The sequence below is a fragment of the Ammospiza caudacuta genome, chromosome 1 (genome assembly GCF_027887145.1).
Source record: "Ammospiza caudacuta isolate bAmmCau1 chromosome 1, bAmmCau1.pri, whole genome shotgun sequence".
Taxonomy (NCBI): Eukaryota; Metazoa; Chordata; class Aves; order Passeriformes; family Passerellidae; genus Ammospiza; species Ammospiza caudacuta.
The window spans coordinates 133,735,553-133,757,730 of NC_080593.1; the positions used below are offsets into that span (position 1 = coordinate 133,735,553).

Here is a 22,178-nt window from a genome sequence, read left to right on the forward strand (position 1 = left end):
CCTGTGATTAGACTGAGATACAGTGCAAAGAGAAGAAGGAGGAGTAGGAATTCATAAAGAAATATCACTACTCGATTAAATTCTGAATTAATTTTCATATTGAATTCAGTGAAGTAAGGTTTTATGTGTTTGCATTCCTTTGGGCTCCGTGGGTTTCATAGAATTAACAGATTTTCAGTAGCCATTGCATTTTTGGACAGGGTGGCGTAGCCTAAAGGCCACATGCAATATTTGCAAATGAGCTCCACTGTAAGACTTAGTTTGATTTTCACTTATGCTTGGTCTGTTGACACTACAGAAGTGCTAAAGAGGGGTCTTACTCAAATACTGCCCGTATCGTATTTCAGGTGTTTCTAAAGTATGGTATTATGTTAAATTGACATTTTTTTTACCTCTATACTGCCTGACTAAATTAAGTAGGTTTTTCATTTGATAGACAGAAGGCCCCTATAGCTGTATTTTTCCTGCATGGAGACTCTGAGACTGTCCCACTGCCTGGGAGGTGATTGAATAACCAGTGAAAGTGGGGAACGCCCATGAACTGACTGGGTTCACCTGTGGGGAGCAATATCAGTTCTTAAAGGGTTTAACCTTGTTTAAAATAACATGGACGGATTTGGATTGGAAGCTAAACAATTTTCTGAATGGTAAAATACGAGGGAGATGTAATTTTACTAATAATGACTAAAATGGGTGGAGCTTTCACAGGCATTACTGTTATTAATGCTATTTTTTTAAGGAGCACTGCATAAATATTTTTAAAGCTGACTCACTCCTTTATACCATGTGTTTAAGGTGGTTATTTTTTTAGAATTTTACTGTTTTCAAAACTAGCAGGGATATAAATAATTTGATTTCTGTCAGGGAATTAGAAATGAAAAGTAAAGTATCAAGCATGGAATAAATATGTAAATATTCAGTACTGGTTCTTCAAAGTTTAAAATATACAGCATGTCACATTAGAAATTTTCAAACTAGGAGGAAATAAAGGGTTGGTTACATTGGTGTATGAAAGCTATGTAAATTTAAACTTGAAAAAAGAATGTGTATATTATTGGTTTTGGGTTTTTTTACTATTGAATTTAGTTCTGTGACCCTTCAATACAAAGTGGTTCCTTTCATGGATAAATTCAGCATGAAATAATGCTGTTTAAAACTCAGGTGTTACTTGGTTTGCTTTTTAAAATGAGATTGCTACCATAAGTAAATAACACTTCAAAGAAGTGTTCAATTTTGCTTTTGATACTCTGGCTAAAAGACATTTTCAAGTTTTGTTTCCTGACTGGAAGAGTGAGTGAGGCAGAAAAGATCTCCAATGCAGCATGGACAGACAAAGGCACAGTTTGTGTGTGGCATAAGGGTGAGACCAGTTGTGTGCATTTGGTTTTGCTTCCAGAATCCTTAGCTGCTGTGCAGTCTGTAATGTGGCTGAGGGCCAGGTGCATGTGGAGAGGTGTAGGAGATAAACAGGCTATCAGCCCAGATCTGGGCTGGTCTCTGTGCCATGTTGGCTTTCAGCCTTTTTTTTTCTGCTGAGTAACTCCTCCAGCAGGTAAGAATGGGTCTAGTCAGTGAGGGCAGAGGAATGCATGCAGCAAATTCCTGCTTGAGTGCCCCAAGTCTGGATTGCTCATGTTTAAGCAATACAACAGCTCTGTTGTTTTGCTGTTCTTACATGTCTCCACCAGGGTGTTTGTAGTGGCCATTAAAAAAATTGCATTAGGGGTAAGATTCCTGCGGTTGATGGACAGAGAATGAGTTCTTCCCTTGCCCCTTCATTGTCCTATTGTCTGTGCAGGACTGGAGTGTCGTACTCCAGGAATTCTCAAATTTTTGCCAGTGCTTTGCCTTCGAAGCTCATCCGATTCAGAAACTCCCATCTGAGGTGGGAGGGAAATCTGGAGAAGGGATAGTTTGACTGAACACCTGCTTTGTTTATTGCTTCCTCTAGGAGGGAAAATGCAGCCTTGCCTATTCCAGGGCAGCAAGCCTGTGACTGCAGTGCATTTGTGACTCCTGTGCTCTGCAGGCCAGTGTACCTAAATGTCATAAAGAGGTACTCCTGTACAGAATGAAGTGAACCAAAGTGTGTTAATTATGGTGTAGACCCTTTATTAGTTCAACTTTTATACAAAGTGTACTTCAAAGTAATACAAAGTGTTACCATTTCTTATACACACTAGAGATTAAGATCTGTTGACTGCTGGTTTATCCTTGTGCATATAAAGGTAGAAAATGTAAATAGACTGGCAGCGACCCATAATGCTGGAAGACAGTTCAGTGTTTACTCAGTTAATAGAAAGTTGCATAGAATTGTAGGTCTTGATAAAGGCATCTTCTGCGTGCTAAAATCTCCCTGACCTACCGTACTCCACCTGACAACAGTACAGAGAAAGGCAAGGCTAGTACTGCTCCTGTCAATACTACCCAGCACTTCGAAGGAAAGTGGCTGTAGAGAAGCACCATGCCAGAAACATCCAAGAGGACAGCACCTGGAAAATTTCATTTGCAAGGCTACCAATTTCTATAAATTGTAGGAACTCTTTGCAACCAGGGACTATTAAAACGTTACTTCATACAAACACCTAAGAACAGTTCAGATAAAAGCATTTTTGGCCAGCCAAAATACATGACTATAGCAGGTATTTTGCTTGACTGTGCAATTCCCTTCCCTTCTATGCTGCCAAGAAACTCTTGTTTATACAAGTTCCACATACCTTACTTAACCACTTGCTCTGAGCTCTGTTTCTGAATCTCCCAGGCTTGGTACTGTGATACTGTGTATCCACCTAACTGTGGACCATGATTTAATCCCCATTTAATTCTAATGCCATGTTAACTCCCTGCCACAGGCTGGCAGCTCACACTGGTAAGCTGGCTGATGGCACAAGCTGGTGAGGCCACATCTCTGCTTTTGGGCAGAAGGAACAGTCACACCACACTTGTTCTCTCTCTGCTCTCCCTCTTCCAGGTGCAAAGAGACAGAAGCAGCAATTCAAAATACAACAATTTGCACAGTTACTGGTACACTTGGAGCAGCAGTTCCACTTGTGAGGAAATGGAACTGATTAAAGTGTGATTTAGTATGAGGACAGTAATACCAGTAATTCCATGCTGGAATCCTCCTGTAATGCACTTTCAGCGGTGTCTCATATAATACTAAAGTATGATCATGACTAGGGAAGTATCATTTTCAAGTGAATGTCTTTAACTTATGTCAAGTCTAGTACAATATTTGGAGTCTCTTAGTTTTTGTGAACAGGATTAAGAGACTATTTGAAAGACAGAAAAAAAAATCCCTTGCTGCTGCCAACTGCTATTAAGAGCTGCATAATACATGAGACTGGAAAAGCAAGAAGTAGATGAAATATTAACATAACAGGCTATTTAATGTCAGTCTAGTCAATTGTAAGACAGGTCAAATGATGATGATACTTCAGCAATGCCACCCTCTGAGGGGTTCATTAGCAGAGGAAAATCTGAAGTGCAGAACCATTACCAACCCAGAAGAATGGCATAAAGCTTAAAGTCACCAGAGGGTCCTGATGCCATTAGCTACTGTGTGCCTATTTAAAACATCTCTGAAAGTGCTTGTTTGCTGCTAAAGGAAGCCCAAACTGACAGCCCATGCTGCAGCTGTGGACCCAAAGCACTGCCACGTTTCCACATTGGAAGTTCAGACTGTCAGAGCTCAACAGCACAGCAGGAAGTCCTTCCTTGCACCTAGGACATGCTTTCTCACAGTTTCACGTCCATCACTTAGGAAAAAGACAGCAGGTCAAATGCTAGGTAAACATTAAATAAACCCTATTTCCCATACTAGGAGGAATTTAGTCATAAATGTGTGGGTGAAGTTTCTAAAGCAAACAAATGCAGAGATCCCATTATGGGGAACGCACAGAGCAAATAGCTTGCTTTCTTCTGTGGTCAGAACAGAAAAGATTGGGTTACTGCCCTCTGACTCAGGAAAGATGATCCAGCTCATCAAGTTCTAATGGATTCTAAAGTAATTTTTGTCTTTACATTAGGCAAAGTAGATAAAGTCACATCACAACCACACAGTTACAGTACACAGAAAAGCACTAACTGAATCTAATAGCATGAAATCTCTGGTGCTGTGAAAAAGCTTGAAAATTAGTGTGAATGCTGCAATAATGTCACACAGGGCACAGACACTCACAGCTTGCTTGTTCAGAACACAAGAATAAACAGCATTCTTACTTTCTACCTATTGCTTTAATACACACTGATGTAAGTGAAGTGGCCCCTGAACATTTAGTGTGAATGAAAGTCTTCCCAAATTATAGCTACAGGTTTACTGCTTTAGGTTATTAAATATGGCTGCTTAAGAGATGTGCTATGGCATGAATTGGCGAGATTGCTAGTGCCCCAAATACTCTCAATTACTTTACAGAAGAGCTATTTATGTCAGTTTTTAAATACACAAGACCAGTTTTTAAATACTCAAGACCTGAATATGTGCACATCTGCCTCAGTGGTACTAACGAAAGGGCAAGTTAGAAGGATTTATTAATGCCTGAAATTCAGACAGCTCTAACCACAGATCTTCATAATGCAGACTGTGCTAAAGAAGATTGCTGCCTTTCTCTTTGGTTATGCTATTAGCTATAAAAGCATTGCTCTGAGCAACAGCAAGGCATGCACTGTAATGCAGTTGCTTTCTAAACGATAAAATTAACATATTCGGGTTGTTGAACCTGCACACATCTTCCTGAGCCTCCAAAACTGATTTAATGCATTCAGCAAACAGAAGGCCAGGTATCTCTATAGTTACTCCATTGGTGAGCTGAGAATATGGCTTGGTTACACCACTGAAAGCAACATGAACAGGCTGTGTAAAAAGTTTGGAGAAAGTCCTTGAACAGATTTCTCATGCAGAGCTTACAGATAAACCCCTCCTTTATTTGTGGGTCTGTTAAAAAATCCAACTGCAAACTCTGAATCATGGAATCATCAAGGGTGGGAGAGACCAAGTTCCACTGTCAGCCCAGAACTAGCCCTGCAACCCCTAAACCATTAACCATTGCTCAGCCCCAGATCCTGACAACTCTTCAACACCTCCAGGGATGGTAACTCCAACCAGCTCCCCGGGCACCCTATTCCAATGCTTGACCACCATAACAGTGAACTTTTTTCTCTAACATCTAATCTGAATCTCCCCTGTCTGAGCTGAAGGCCATTTCCTCTTATTCCCTCCCTGTGGACACAGTAGTAGAGACCAGTCCCCACCTGGCTACACCCTCCTTTCAGGCAGTTGTAGAGAGTGAAAAGGTCCTCCCAGAGCCTCCTCTTCTCTAGACCAACAAACCCAACTCTTTCAGATGCTCCTCACAAGACAAGCTTTTTAGACCTTTCATGAGCTTTGTTGCCCTTTGCTGGACATGCTTCAGCATTTCAATTTCCTTTTTAAAGTGAAGGGCCAAAACTTGACACAGTACTCGAGGTGTGGCCTCACCAGTGCCAAGTGCAGAGGGACAATCCCTGCCACACTATTTCTGATACAGGCCAGGATGCCATTGGCCTTCTTAGCCACCTGGGCACATGCTGGCTCATATTAAGCTGGTTGTCACACCCAAGTCCCTTTCTGCTGAACAGTTCTTGAGCCACTCTGCCCTCAGCCTGTAGCACGGCATGGGGTTGCTGCAACCCAAGAGCAGAACCCAGCACTTCACCTTACTGAACCTCGTGCACTTGTCCTTGACACATTGAGTTTGTCCAGGTCTGTCTGCAGAGCCTTCCTAACCTTAAGCAGATGAGCAGAATCACAGAATTTCTAGGTTGGAAGAGACCTTTAAGATCATTGAGTCCAACCCATGTTCTAACACCTCAACTAGATCATGGCACCAAGTGCCACATCCAGTCTTTTTTTAAACACATCAAGGGATGGTGACTCCACCACCTCCCTGGGTAGATGATTCCAGTATTTGACCACTCTTTCTGTGAAAAACTTCCTCCTTAATCTAGCCTGTATCTCCCTTGGCGCAGCTTGAGACTGTGTCCTCTTGTTCTGTCTGTTGTTGCCTGGAGAAAGAGACCGACCCCCAGCTCACCACAGCCACCCTTCAGGAAGGTGAAGAGAGTGATAAGGTCAGCCCTGAGTCTCCTTTTCTCCAGGCTGAACAACCCCAGCTCCCTCAGTCGTTCTTCATACGGCTTGTGTTCCAAGCCCCTCACCAGCCTCGTTGCTCTCCTTTGGACACACTCAAGCATCTCAATGTCCCTCCTAAAGTGAGGGGCCCAGAACTGGATACAATACTCCAGGCGAGGCCTCACCAGTGCCGAGTACAGGGGAAGAATGACCTTTCTGCTCCTGCTGGCCACACCGTTCCTGATACTGGCCAGGATGCCATTGGCCTTCTTGGCCACCTGGGCACACTGCTGGCTCATGTTCAGCCGACTGTCAATCAGCACCCCCAGGTCCCTTTCCACCTGAGCACTGTCCAGCCACACCGTCCCCAGCTTATATCGTTGCAGGGGGTTATTGTGGCCAAAGTGCAGGACTCAGCACTTGGATTTATTGAACTTCATCCCGTTTGATTCTGCCCATTCATCCAACTGTTCCAAGTCCCTTTGCAAAGCCCTACATCCCTCTAACAGATCAACACACGTTCCCAGCTTAGTGTCATCTGCAAATTTGCTAATGAAAGACTCTAAACCCTCATCCATGTCATCAATAAAAATATTAAACAGAACTGGCCCCAGCACAGATCCCTGAGGGACACCACTGGTGACTGGCCGCCAGCTGGATGCAGCACCATTCACCACCACTCTCTGGGCCCGGCCATGCAGCCAGTTCTGAACCCAGCAAAGAGTGCTCCTGTCCAAGCCACGGGCTGCCAGCTTGTCTAGGAGAATGCTGTGGGAGACAGTGTCAAAGGCCTTGCTGAAATCCAGAAAAACAACATCTACAGCCTTCCCTGCATCCACTAGGCGGGTTACCTGGTCATAAAAGGTGACCAGGTTGGTTAAACATGACCTACCCCTCCTAAATCCATCCTGGCTGGGTCTGATACCCTGGCCATCCTGTAAATTCTGTGTGATGGCACTTTATATAAACTGTTCCATTATTTTGCCAGGTACTGAGGTCAGGCTGACTGGTCTATAATTACCAGGATCTTCCTTTGCACGTTTTTTGTGAATGGGTATCACATTGGCCAGCTTCCAGTCATCCGGAACCTCACCAGTGAGCCATGACTGTTGGTAAATGATGGAGAGGGGCTTTGCAAGCTCGTTTGCCAGCTCTCTCATTACCCTGAGGTGGATCCCATCTGGTCCCATAGATTTATGAATATCCAAGCATTTCAATAGTTCTTTGACTGCCTCCTCTTGGATAATGTGGGGACCATTCTGCTCCATGACACCATCAACCAGCCCAGACGGGCAGGTGTCTTGAGGGCAAGTCATCTTCCCACTAAAAACTGAGACAAAATAGGCATTAAGCACTTCTGCCTTCTCCTCATCTGCAGATACTAAGTTCCCTTCCTTGTCCAATAAAGAACAAAGGCTGGTCTTACCCTTCCTTCTAGCATTAATGTATTTGTAAAAACATTTCTTATTATCCTTTACAGAAGTCGCCATTTTAAGTTCAAACTGAGCTTTGGCCTCCCTAATTTTTTTTCTGCATGCTCCAGCAGCCTTCATGAATACTTCCTTAGAGACCTGACCCTCCTTCCAAAGCTAAAACATCCTCTTTTTATTCCTAAGCTCCTTCAAAATCTCCTTGCCCAGCCAGGCTGCACGTTTACCCCGTTGACTGATCTTTCGGCACACAGGGACAGTCTGTTCCTGTGCCCTCAAGATCTCTGTTTTGAGGTATGCCCACCCTTCCTGAACTCCTTTGTTTTTTAGGACTGCTTCCCAAGGGACGCTCTGAATAAGTCTCCTAAACAGGCCAAAGTCTGCCCTCCGGAAGTCCAATGCAAGAGTTTTACTGGTGCTCCTCCTCATCTCACCAAATATTGAGAACTCTATTATTTCATGATCACTCTGCCCCAAGTGACCTCCAACCACCACATCTCCCACCAGCCCATCTCTGTTTGCAAACAGCAGATCTAACATAGTCCCTCCCCTGGTGGGTTCACCCACCAGCTGCAACAGAAAGTTGTCCTCCATACACTCTAAGAATTTCCTGGACTGTCTCTTTACTGCTGTATTAAGTTCTCAGCAGAAGTCTGGTAGGTTGAAATCACCCATAAGAACAAGGGCTGATGATCCTGAAACATTACCTAGCTGTTTATAGAATAAGTCATCTACCTCTTCTTCCTGGTCGGGTGGACGATAACAGACTCCCAGTATGGTGTCAGCCTTGTTGGCCTTCCCCTTAATTCTTACCCATAGACATTCAACTCCATCATCATTAGTTTCAATTTCTACGGCACTGAAAGTCCTGCTTAATATAAAGGGCCACCCCTCCACCTCTTCTTCCTTTCCTGTCTCTCCTGAAGAGCTTGTATCCATCCAGTGCAGTACTCCAACTATGTGAGTCATCCCACCACGTTTCCGTGATGGCAATTACATCACAGCTCTGCAGCTGCACCATGGCCTCCAGCTCTTGTTTGTTGCCCAAGCTGTGTGCATTGGTATACACACAGCTCAGCTGGGCTACTGACTTCACCCCTAACTTGGCCTTGCAACCCTTGGGCCTGCTTCCAGATAGCTCAGCTGCTTCGCCTTCCCCCTTCAAATCTAGTTTAAAGCCCTCTCAATGAAGTCTGCCAGTTCATGAGCTAAAAACCTTTTGCCCTTAATAGAGAGATGTACCCCATCTGGTTCCAGTACGGCAGATTTTGTAAAAGTTTCCCCATGATCAAAGAATCCAAAATTTTGTCGATGACACCAACCCTTTAAGCCACTTGTTGATGATGCGGATTCTCCTGTTTCTTTGTTTTCCTTGGTCACCAAAGGGACTGAGCAGAACACTACCTGTGCTCCTGCCCTATCAACTACTTGACCCAGTACCCTGAAGTCCTTTCTAATTGCCTTGACGCTCCTCTTCTCAATCTCATCACTGCCAGCCTGGAGTATCAGCAGTGGGTAATAATCAGAGGGCTGAATCAGCCCAGGAAGTCTCTCAGTGATATTTTGTACCCAGGCCCAGGGAGGCAACAGACCTCCCTGTGGGATGGGTCTGGTCGACATATGGGGCCCTCGGTTTCCTTCAGGAGGGAATCACCTACTATGATTACCCTTCCTTTCTTCTTGATGTTAGAGGTAGTGATCCATCTTACAGATGAGTCATAATTGGCGGGTTCACTGGGCAGACAATTTTCTCCTAAATCATCCAGGACCTCATAGCTATTCTGAAGTGGTACCTGGCTGGATGATGGGGATGGGGAGGAGTTTTTGTTATTACGTCCCCAAATGGGGACTCATTTCCACTCCTCTTCATCTACCAGGTGCCCTTCTATTGTCTGAGACGGGGAGGCATATAAGTCCTCAGTCTCTCGGTCAGAGGGCTCCCTTAAAGATGGAAAGGCTGAACTCCACCAGTCTATTTCCCTTTCACTTTCCCTTATACTCCTTAACCTTTCAACTTTCTCCCTAAGCTCAGCCACCAATGAAAGGAGGTCGTTCACTTGTTCACACTGCAGTCAGGTCTCCTCCACAACACTCCCTGAAGCCACTGATAACCTCAAACACTCTGGGCATGGATGGGTCTGTACAGACACATCCTTTTTGGAGGGCTCAACTTGGTCATTTACACTTATACCAGCCACAGTTTTGACCGTGTAGAAACCATTACTAACAGACACCTCAAACACAACCAGGCAGCAGAAAGACCTCAAACGATACAGAGGACTCCTTATTAGCAAGAAAGCTGGCAACCCTGCCTGCTTGCCCTGCCTGCGCGAACTGCCGCGCACACTGCCTTGTATACGCCCCAGAGACTCACCACACCCATTTGCCCGCTCTGGTCCCGCACTCCCCAGAGACCTCTTATAATCAGCCACTCAGCAGCAACACAAGAAGCTCCACCCCTTGCTCCTCACTGACTCACGATGGCCAATGTCTCTTCTAAAGAGCTTATATCCAGCCATTGCAGCATTCCCATGATGATGGTCATCCCACCATGCTTCTGTGATGGTGACAACATCAAAACCCTCCTGCTGAACAATGGCTTCCAGCTCCTCCTGCTTGCTGCCCACACTGTGTGCTGGTGTAGATGCACTTTAGCCGGGCCAATGGTTTTGCCTGCATCACAGACCTGCTACCCTAGGTTCATCTCTAGTGACCCTCCCCTTTCTGAGGTGCATTTGACTGGTACATTTGCCTCAGGGGAGGCAGAGAATGCTCTATCAGTCAATCTCTTCCTCAGATGCTCTAACATCCCTTAATCTTTCCACCTCCACTTTTGAGTTGTACTGCTAAGTAGAGCAGATCACTGACCTACTTCCACCCAGGTGTTCTGTTACCCTCTGATGACAGAGCCAGGCTCTGGCACTCCCTGAAGCCTGCTTGAGCACTAACACAGATGTCTGAAGCCCAAGTGACTGTGCAAATATTCATCTCTTGCGCATATCAAGTAGCCTTAAACCTGCCACAAGAAAATTAAGGATACTCGAGGTATCTATATATACTTTAAAGACACTGAGTACCAAATGACTGGTCTTATGCTTAAAAGTTCCTGTAGAAATACTTGATAGTTTCACATATAAAAGCTTCAAAGTTTTAAGTAAGAAGCAGATCCATTCCCACAAACTCAAAGTTATTCACACATATGTTTAAAGGTTATTCTATTACCTCAGGCTTCAGTATTAGTCTCTTAAGTGTGTTATCAGCCTCAGAAATGAGAAGAAGCTCTAAAGCAATAGTCAACCTCACCCAAAGCTGTTACATAGCAGAAGAATTACAATTTAAAGTGCTTGCTTTCCATCTTTGAAATAAGACTTTCTACTGACCACAAACAAACAAAATCTTATTAATTTCTATTACTGACTTACTGATTCTACTATTTACTTTTCCCCAAATTAAGTACATCCCAAATGGTCACATTTGCTTTTTTGTTTCAGAAAGAGATACTGAAATGTTTTTTTCTTCCTGGTCCATAATAGTCAATATCTTTGACTTTAAAAGGCTGTAGTTTCAGTCTTGAAAAATTCCTGTAAGTGATGCAGTAAAGAGAGAACAAGACTCCTTTCCCTTTCTATAAAAACATTAGCTAAAATTATGTCTTCCAATTACTGGTTTTAATGACCAGTATTCCCTCGGGGAAAAAATCTTCTGTTTGTTTTTATGGCCCCAAAGGAAATACAGTTCTAATTAAGACTTAAAAAAAACCGAAGTAAATCAGAAATTATATAAAGTTTGCCAATCATTCAAAGAAAGTAGTTTGCCAGAAGCCAGTATTTGAAGAAAATGCTTTTTGAGCTTAGTACTATTTAGATAACTGTAACTTCCCTAGGTTTTCTTTTCACACTCTCTAGTCGTGTCAAAGGACGGAAATTTGACTTCCTGCTTCCCTCTGTAGTAGTCAATCTGCAGTCCTTCTGCAGCCCCTTCAGCAGCTCCATTAACTCCCGCTTTTCCAGCTCTGCCTGCTCCAGCTCTTGGCGGTGCTGCCTCTCTGCAGCCATCAGAGACCGCACATCTGACATCAGCCGTGACATCTGACTCTGAAATGCAAACACAAGTTTACTGCAAGAAACAAACTCTCTTCTAATGATGCTGCAATGAAGTCGAGCTGGCCACGTGCGTTGGGTGATGCAATCTTCAGAATAAAAACCACCAAATTTTTTTTTTGATAGTGCAACAAATGTAAACAATTTGAGACACAATCCAGCATTCACCTTGTGGGATGGTCTTGTTCTAAAGATTCCAATATGTTTCTCAAAAACATTTTGTTTGCATATTTTGTTTCTTATGAAGTATGATAAGAAACAGCCAATTTACCTATGTGCTGCTTTTATTTTCTGTTTCAAGAATCCAAACAAAATATGGTTGTGGTTATGTTCAGATACATTCTTCAAGGATATAACAACAAATCCAGTAAAAATAAAACTGTGAACTATAAATTTTAAAAAAACTTTTTAAAAGCTTTAAAAATGATTGCTTTAAAAATAATTTTTTTGTGATATAATAAAAAGAGGACGAATAAAAGGATAAGACAGCCTTGCTTGTTACTTGATGAAGTTTGTTGTGAATCTTTCCAACCTTCTGATCACAGTGCAAATACCACTCTTGGCAGTAGGGCTCTGTGTAAGCTCTGGATTAAGCCACTTTGGATAGCAATTAAAATGGGGCTGAATGTTTAATTACATCCAGTTTGTGATGCATACTCTACATTTAGACACTGAAATCAGTTTCAGATTGATCTGCTGACAATGTTATGCATGCACAGAACACGGGTGGAGTACCCAGGCGAGCTCCAGTGAACCTGAAGCAGTAAACCACAGGAATACAGAATCCAGCCTGCTTCTCCACAGAGATAACCTGGCAAAGCTTTGATGGTTTTGTTCCCCATACTTAATGCCATTTTCCTCTGTATGAGACTTTATTTACAAAATAAGAAACTGCAACTGGGAAAAGCAAAAAGCTAGACTGTTAAAAGAGGAAAAAAAAATTGTATTTACCTTTAGTTCTTCAATTTCATTTTGCAGAATACTCTCTTTTTGGACCATATGCCTTCTCTGTGAATCTAACCTCGACTCCATCTCATGTTTTGCCTCCTCCACTCTGCAGATCATTTCTGACCTAAAAAGTTTATTTCTCCTTGTTAAGTCTTGTAAGCAGAGAAAAGAATGATCTTCAAAATCCAGAAAGCCTTCTTGCAGCCAAGCAGACTGAACTGATTCCCATCAAGCTCTACAGGATGCCTCTGTAGAGGCATGATTTATTAATTTAAAAAGAAAAACAGCATAAAGAAGTGCATTGTGCCCAGGGGCATTAAAGTGCCCATGAGGAGCCTATAGAGGGACAGTCAAATCATACTCCTCAAATAAAATATTCCCAGAGCTCAAGAAGGTGTATTTATGACTTTAAGTGATTTTCTGGTGTTTGCCTACAGTATGTGCTTGCTGAGTGTTATGAAATAAGAAGCAGCCAAGATAAAAAGTCTGAATCCTATAGTGCTGCTAAACATGTAAGGAAGTGAGACAGCCTGTGTGTGTGGACATGGTAGGCACTTACAGACACAGTTTAGTGGTGGACCTGGCAGCACTGGATTAACTGCTGGACTCAATGATCTTAAAGCTCTTTTTCAATCTAAATGATTCCATGGTTCTGCGTAAGCTCGTTCAGTTTTATGGTGGACACTAAATGACAGTATGCAGTAAACTGTTACAGCCTAGTCACTCACACAGCTCCACAGCCAAAACCAGATGGCACTACATTAACCTTTTGAGCTCAGAAACCAGGCAGCAGAATCACTTGGTCTAAATGCATTTAAACCATATTTGAGCCTGACTTAACAGCAGTGTTCAAAAGCACAACACTTAGGAGCTGAAAGATACAAATGGGAAGGAGCACAAGTGGGGGAAAAAACCAAAGTACAACTGGAATATAGTACAAAGGGAAAGCTACAGAAACCTACGTAAGAGGAAAACAATGATGCTGGTAAGAAGAGTCATATTCACTGACTGTTTATCTACCAGAACTTAAAAAAAACATCATAATTAGAGCTTCAGTGGTTGAATCTACCTGTACTTGCCAAAATACTTATAGATTTTTATCTTCTCAATCTGTAAAAACATAAACTAAATACAATTCTTAAATAATGTGGCTTCATCTGTATAAGAGGCCAATGGAAAAATTAAATTGCCAGCTTCCATTTTCTTAGGTTTTTTGTCATTTTAAATGGTAAGCTTGCAATTCTGTTCAACTGCAAGCAATGGTATTTTAAGATTTATGGTAACTTGGAAAAAAACACCCAACAACAAAAGAATCAAACCAGCAAGAATTTAAAGTCCATGCTGACACATGATAAAGTCCTGGCCCATTAGCATCAAGTAATTAATGGCCCATTTAACACATACCAGAATGCAGTGCTAGTATTTCAAAGTGCTTCATGCAGTGACTTTCAGCCCAGCCCAGCCCAGCCCCGAGAGAAAGAGAAGCTCTGTACCGAAGCAGCTCCAGCTCAGTCCTCAGCTCTGCCACACAGTTGTGCTGTGTGTCCTCGGCGCTGAGGATGGTGAAGCCGCAGCCGTTGGGGCACTCGCGGCTCCGGTACTCGCACACCGCCAGGTGCCCGTCCAGGTTACGCCGCTCGATCTGCACCGTGCAACCTGAGCAGGGGGAGCAAGGCAAGACAGCATCTACAACAAAAGCACTCTCAGTCATTCCAAACAAAATCACTCCAGAAAGGAAGCTGAGAGAAGTGATTTCCTTAGGACATGAAATATGACATATACATAAATCTGTAAAACACAGTAAAATACATAAATCTGTAAAACACTGCTGTTTCTGTAGGAAGTAGAACAGGTGAATCAATTATCTGCAGAAGTCACTTATAATAACTTATAAAATTATAAGAGGAAAATTATAACTTCTAGCAGAGCAATTCTAGTACCTTCGTCATCTCATAATTGATTACAATGGCAGCCCTTAGCATCATTAATTAGATTTTATCTTTATCTAGGAACAGACAACATTTCAAATGAATTCAACTGGAAAATTTTAACAGTATGTTCCTTTTTAGAGGTATGTTTCTTTCTCAGGAGGTGTAGTCTTGCTTTAAATAAAAATCTCAACATGAACAATTCTAACTAGAATTTAGCTTAGAGTAATTCTTATTTCCAAGATATGTTCTTGTTAATGCTATGTCACAGAGCTGACAGCTTCACATGCACCAGGCAATCAGGTATTTTATAAATAAATTATGATCCCCAGGTCTTCTGCAGGGGCTACTGCATTCATTCAAACATCAAAACATGCAGTCAGAATTGGAAACCAAACTCATAATTTGACAGAAAACAAAACTAATGCACTACTACATTTTCATACATTTGAAGTTCATCATATTCATTTTGGTTAGTTTTTGGATAAGAAACAGTTGCTAATCATCATGACTGCTATAAACTGGTACTATATTTTGTTCAAAAACACTGCTGTAAAGGGCAGATTGTGCCAAAGCTTTGAATTTCTGTTAGGAAATAATGGCCATTATTGCAGTTCTGTTGACAGGAAGATGACAAACGTGTTTGTTTAATATAAAGGATTCAACTTCTTTGAATGTTACTCACCAGCATTGGAGCAGGGTATCTGACTGTACTCACACTCCCTTTCATGCCTGTCTATAGACTCCAGAGAACAAACCATTTCACAGCCATACTCTCTGTTTCTGCAATGTAGCTGAAGACGGTTTAAATCATTTTTCATATATCTACATGCAAAGAAAAGAATTTGTTCTTAAATCTGGGAACATTATTGAAAAATTTCTATTTTCAACTTTTGGGAAAAGAAAGCAAGATTCTAATCTCCATTAGGAAAAATTGTGAGTAACTAGCTGAATTTATATATTTGCTTAAGAATTCAAGTCACCATATCAAAAAAAAACAGCTTGAAAGAAAGAATGAAATATTCAGTCTCCAAATTTAAACGTGCAAATGAAATCTTTATTTTTGAATAATTTTTAATTGTGACCTTTCACTGGCTCAGCAGATATTATCAATAACAAACACCAGGGCTACTCATTTGCTATTTAAGTTCTGTGTTTCTAAACACGCCAGACTAAAGGACTACAGTGAGTACAGACAAAACAATCTAAAAATGAAACTCTAGTACTCTGTCTACACTATAGCTAACTTCCAGATAGTAAAATCTCCTGAATGAAAAATTATGTTATGAGTACTAACAACGTTAAATTTACTGTAGCTGGAGACTATAAATACATAACTGTTAATCTGAGCAAGATTAGATAATGCAGATGTTAACCAGCAAGCAGCATCTACTGTTGAAACTGTTTTGTTCTGACAGTAGCAGGAATTACAGTTTAAAATAGAACAGTTTGTTTGGGGAAGACCAACAACAATCATATGGTCCAACTGCCTGACCAATTATAGAAGGCACTAGTGAGAACAGCCCACTTTACATGACAAGGTGGCTCACAACAGACATTCCTATGTCTAAAGATCTTTTTTAAAAAGGATTTGAAGGTCATAAATTTGGTTAATATCTCCAGGAATTGTAAATTACAAACCCCACTACAGCACCTAACTAAGTCTGAAAAGAAAAGAGATACAGAGTGTGTAGTGACTGCCATCAAGAGTCGCTTTGCTTGCTTTCTGTAAAATCAAGTATGGAAAAGTTTTGGTGCCATAAAGGACATTCAGAACAATATCCAGACAGGCATCTGGAATCAACATTCAAGATATAAAAAGGTAGAGAACAAACTAAGTGTCCTTTCAGCTTTGAAATCCTAATACCCTAACAGTTATAATAAATAGAAAATGCTAATGCTTTCCTGTAAGTAAGTAGTTGGTGTCTGCCACAGGCATACTGGATAAAGACAGCCTGAGCAACAGTATTGACAGGAGATGAAGCTGTGCAAGCAAAACTGAGAAATCCTAAATTCATGTAATTTCAACACACAGCAAGATTACTGGGTACCTATAGAGAGGTCGTAGCAAAGACACATCAATGACTTGTCTGTCCTCAGGGCAGTTGCTGTGATGAACAAGCCAGCCATGGATGCAGGCAGTGCAGAAAGCGTGCTCGCAGGGAGCCTGCAGCGGATCCTCCAACACGTCTCGGCAGATGGAGCACAGCAGCCCCTCATTGACATAGCCCACGAAGCGCTCAATGTCGTAACCCATGCTCTCCACACCTTCAGCCTGCTCAAAAACCCCAAGCACAGAGAAATAAAGCAATCTTTGTGCTGAATCTCTATGGGTAGATCCACAAAGAGGCCTGACAGCAATTCTAAAAACATGGAGACCATACAGTGAATAAAGAAGTGAATGTGTGAATGCAAACAAACATTTACACACTTCAGAGACTTTCAGATTTAAGGGAATTTGAGAATTGTACTGCTGGATGTCAGAATCACAATTTTCTATCAAGAAATTCTGAACTATGAAAGCAAAGACTTTGGGACAGTGGAGCTGCACTTCTTCTGAATGCTGTTATTGAACATAACTGTAGCAGCCACTCTGAAACATACAGCTTTTTTTTAACATGAATTCTACCTGAAGCAGAAACATCACACAAGTTCAAAAGCAAATGTTTGCTTTCCATTTTAACATCTTTGATATAATGCCTAACAAACTTACAAAATGGTGTTCTTACCAACAATAGCTGTGGCACTTTCAGCTAGCAAATCCTGGATTCATGAACTGCACATCACTTAAGATATTGTTTTCATACTGAAAAAAAGACTCTCTAGTCACTGTAGCCCTCCATTTCAGAGGAAATCTCCACATGCTTAATGACATACTTAATATTCAGGAAGTAAAAGAAATCAAAACTGCAGTTAACCCTGAAATCATGAAGAGCTACTGTCTTTTCCTACATGATCTATTTTATAAAACTGAGAAGCTTTTGAATGGATTTGAAAGCTTTGTGAAGAAGAATTAATGGTCAATCTGCCTTCATCTAAATCCTATAATGAAACACCTTGTGGAATTTGGCAAGACTCCACAGAACTTGCTTAAAAGAATAAGTTTTAGGTTCCACATTGCTACTTGACATATAAAGTTATTTTGTAAACCCACTGAGCCTCATGAAAGAGGTTTTCATAAGTTATGAGATTTTCTAAATAAAATAGAAAAGGAAGATATCTTACCTTTGTAGATTTTACTACATATATATGTAGTTTGCCCAAATACTTCAGAAACAGTTTTCTGACCAGTAAGGCATGTAATGCTTCCTTCAGTTTCTCTTCACTGCTTTATTATGCCTATGAGAAAAATTACAAAGAGTAAGACTCAGTAGTGTTTCCTAAGTGACTGAGTCCTATGCCTAACAAGCCAGCTACTGAATAGATGCTGTCCTAACAGCCCCTTAAAACCAATTTTTCAAAGCAAGCCACTGAAAACCTATAATTCAACACAGGAGAATTGACTAGGTTAGGGTAAAAATAATCATCAGTCTCTGTTTCAATTACTACTGATGCAGATATTTATCAAAAAACTGAACACCCTGCTGATGATCAATTTTGAAGCCAGCTTTGTTTGTAAGACTGAAGACAACAGAATTAGTATTATTGAAAAGTAGCAACTGAAATCTGGTAAAATTATATTCCTGAACAAGATAGAAGTTCCTTATTGACCTGTTCTAACCCAGTCATGACACGCAGTTCATTTTTAAAACAAAACTATTACAGTCAAGTGTGTTGCATTGGCAAATATCATTGCTGTGTAGCATAACTAGAGTTGCTCACTTAAAACATCATAAAAAATGCCATTACTGAACCCTTTCAGTTATGCTAGAGGACTTAAACTGCATATACAGATTAGATAATATGAACTGTAAGCCTAACACTTTGATTTGGTTTGGTGAATCCCAGAGGATTCTGCTTTTAGAAAACTTTGAAGGACAGGTAAGAGAAAAACTAAGCACTTTTACTGTCCTAGAGTTCTACTCTACTGTTCTAGTGGAATTGTGGATTCTGTGAGCTACATTTTGCACAAACACTACTAGTCCCTGAGGATCAAGTCTTCAAGACACTCTTCAGCATATTTTAACAAGTTTGAAGACTAACAGAATGCAAGAAAGAGTATTTTTATCAAATGGGGAACAAAAAAACTTTATTTGTGCTTAACAAGAAATGAAGTGCAACAGCAACAACAAAATATATATATTATATACATATGCATCAGTATATAAATATATATGGATGTATAAAGCCCCAGCCAAACTGAAGTTCAAATGAAGAGTGGATGGGAACTTTGAGGAAAAAATACAGTCAAGGGGGATTCTTCAGGACATTTTGAAGACTCATGTTGGAGCAGCAAAACACAGTGCTGGAACCCTTGTGGCCATGGCTCTGGGACCTATGCCAGCAGCTGTTACTGAAGTCCCAGACTTCTTCCAGTAGAAGTTTCCTGACCTGAATAATCAGAGATGTTTTATTTTCTTATCAACTTCAAGAGATGCACCTTAGTAAAAAATAAGCAGAGGCAGAGCATCTGATGAATGTCATGCACTTTAGCAGTACAGATCACTTTACCCAGTATCTTTACCACAAAACGAGATAATTTTCAGCTTCTGCTTATCCCCAGAAACTTCTCACTTCTCCATTTGGCCTCAAACTTATTTTCCCAATTGTATTGCAATTCACCAATTGTCACACTCCTTTTTTGATTGCACCTAGAAATTATTTTGTTGAGAGATGTCAGTTGCTTAGCTTAAGCAAATAACTTCTAAATAGAGTAAGTCACTTAGAATTATAATACTACTACTAATAATAATACTGTGTGATTTAGAATGCTGTTTGCTTATATCTACTTGCTTAGCATATGTAGCTTGGGTTGGTGGAAGCCTTAGGCTGAAAGCTGTGGACTTTTGCCTGGACATGCTTTTGGCTGGAACTGAGTTAATTTCCTTAGCAATTTTCCCGTAGCTGCTACAGAGCTGTGCTTTGCCTTTAGAATGAGAAGAATGCTGCCAACACACCGATGTTTTAGTTGTTGCTAAGTAATGTTTATCCTGAGTCTAGGACTTTATTTTAGTTTCCCATGCTCTACCAGGGAGCAGGTGCACAAGCAGCACAAAGCAGGAGATAAGGAGCTCATGGTCATCAGCAGAAGCTGCAACTCGAGATAAGAACAGTTAACTGCCTGCATGGACATGGAGAGAGAGCCCAATAAGCTGTTAGAAGACACCAGAGCAAAAATCACCACTGGACGACAAGGGCCATGTGAAGATCATGTAGGGAAGGGTGCATAAATTGTAAGGGTATCATTGTGCAGAGATTTCTTTGTTTGGGAGAGAAAGCACACAAACTCTGACATGCTATTTGCCTCTTCCTGTTTCATATGTTTTATTTTTCCCTGCAGTTCTGGACAAGCAAAAATCTCCTCCAGACTTCAGAGGTATCAAGTGATTTTTCAACAGTTGTTATCCCACATGGTTTGCTGGGCAGATGCATATCCAAAACCAGCCCTGAGACTTCACTGCCCTCAAACAGAGATTTGGTGTGGGTAGGGTAACAGGGAGAATACAGGTGGGATGTACTTCCCACATCATCTCATAGCATGCTAAATGCCTGGCACTAACCAAAGCTATTCCACTGTGAAAGTCAGGGCACTGAAATGAAATTAGTGACCTTCGTTTTTGCATCTGCAGTAGCTTCAGATTTTTAAAAAATGCTTCTTTTTCATGTGACAAAACAAAGCAAAACTGTTTGAAAGTCTGGAGTGAACCACGCCAGAACTACAGATGTGCATGGCTAAGAGAGCATTTTCAGAGATGCTGCAGGAACAGAGTCCATGCAGGGCCCAGGGATAGGTGACACTGAGATATCACATTTCTTCAGTCTTTATTTTCACAACTTCTGCTATACAGACCCAATATTTCAGTGTGCTTTTTGCCACTCTGACACTGTAAGCCACTTCAAGCCAGCATCAGTGCCCAAAGGGGCAGACTCACCCCTTCAGCTGTGACTGTACAAGGCACTTGATGCATCACTCTCAGTAACTGAATTGTTTTAAGACTGAACTGGGGGAAAAAAAATTAACTTTAGCAGTTTTCTTATAGTAGTCCAAGCCTATCTATTCACAAATAAATGTGCTCCCCACCTCCCTCCACCCCCTCCTTTGAATCAGTGAGAACATTTAATTTGCCCATTTCCTGAACTGGCCCATGCAACTCACCATACAGACAACCATACCCTGACTTGATTAGTTAGGCTAGAATTTCTTGTAGATGGCTCAGCAAAAGCTCTAGGGACTGTGTAAGCAGGGCATGACCAGGCATAAGAAACTGCAGCCAGGGCAGAAAGGGAAGAAAGACAGCAGCAGTCAAGGATGCTGAGGGATGCTACTCCCTCAGCTCAGCTCCCCTGACTGGTACACTGGGGAGTTGGATGAACATTTGTGTAAGAGAAAAGGTACAGAGGAGGGTAAGAATAAATGAACAGCAACACCACCTTACACTGATGCAAACAACGGATTTTTTTTTTTCAAAAAAAAGCTTATATAAAAATTATGAGCCAATTTAAGGCCTGTACCAGGAGCTACATAACTACTATAGCTATTCTGTCAAAGAACATTTTTGTACGACACATGCTGTCCTGCAAAGCCTACTCAGAACAATGCCATCCATGACATGCCTGGCACAGACCAAAGTCCAGAGAAGGGCAATGGAGCTGGCGAAGGATCTGCAGAATGGAGTTGGTGAAGGATCTGAAGAACAAGTCCTATGAGGAGCGGCTGAGGGAGTTGGGGGTTGTTTAGCCTGGAGAAAAAGAGGCTCAGAGGGGACTTTATGGGTCGCCTGAAAGGAGACTGCAGCCAGGTGAGGGCCGGTATCTTCTCCCAGGCAGCCAGTGACAGAATGAGAGGCCAGCGCCTCAGGCTGTGCCGACGGCTGGGATTCAGCTTGTACAGCAGGAAGAATGTTTTCACAGAAAGGGTGGTCAGCCATTGGAAGGGGCTTGGTGATCCTAGAGGTCTTTTCCAACCTAATTAATTCTGTGACCACCTTCGGTCACAGGTGCAGGGCCGGGCTCTGCCGCCCCGAGCCAAGCCCAGGGTCAGAAGAGCTCTCTCCTCTCGGATTTCGGTACAGCTAACAGGGGAAAGGCCCCCGGGTTCGGCCCGGGAAGGCGCTTCAGGGACGGGCAACGATCCCGGTCACAGAGCACACAGCTGGCCTGGAAACACCTGGAGGAGCGACCCGACACCAAGACAGAGCACCTGCGCTGCCGCGGGCAGCGGCAAACACCCTTACAGCTGCACACGCCCTTCCCGCTCCCTTCCCCACACGGCAGCGATGCCGCCGCCGGCCCGGCGCAGGCCCTGACAACCGCTGAGCACAAACCCCGCGCGGCGCCTCCCGCCCCGGGCCCGGGCCCGGCCCCGCCGGGCCCCCCTGCCCCCGGCCCGCTCGGAGCCGCGGCCCCGCCACTCACCCCGCCCGCCGCCGCGCAGCCCAGCTTCCCTTTACGGCCGCTCTCGCTTGACGGCGGCGCGGCGGGCGGCTGCTCCGCCATGCTGTGTGTGGCACAGACGCCGCAGGTCGGCACTGCGCACGCGCACGGCAGCGTCTGTCTGTCCCGG

General features: G+C 42.4%; 1 protein-coding gene across 2 annotated transcripts; it reads right to left on the bottom strand.

The window, feature by feature from the left end:
• Positions 1 to 2,111: 2,111 nt before the first annotated feature.
• Positions 2,112 to 22,130, bottom strand: LOC131557715 (RING finger protein 151-like). Of its 2 annotated transcripts, none has more exons than XM_058805145.1 (7): positions 22,031 to 22,130; positions 17,741 to 17,854; positions 16,567 to 16,790; positions 15,201 to 15,340; positions 14,081 to 14,243; positions 12,591 to 12,711; positions 2,112 to 11,633 (listed from the first exon to the last, which is right to left on the bottom strand). In XM_058805145.1, exons 3-7 carry the CDS (start codon positions 16,770 to 16,772, stop codon positions 11,400 to 11,402), a joined length of 864 nt encoding a protein of 287 aa, XP_058661128.1. In that variant the 5' UTR covers positions 16,773 to 16,790; positions 17,741 to 17,854; positions 22,031 to 22,130; the 3' UTR covers positions 2,112 to 11,399. The 2 variants fall into 2 exon arrangements, with proteins under 2 accessions (XP_058661128.1, XP_058661120.1); XM_058805137.1 differs by having other exon boundaries at positions 14,081 to 14,273.
• Positions 22,131 to 22,178: the final 48 nt, after the last annotated feature.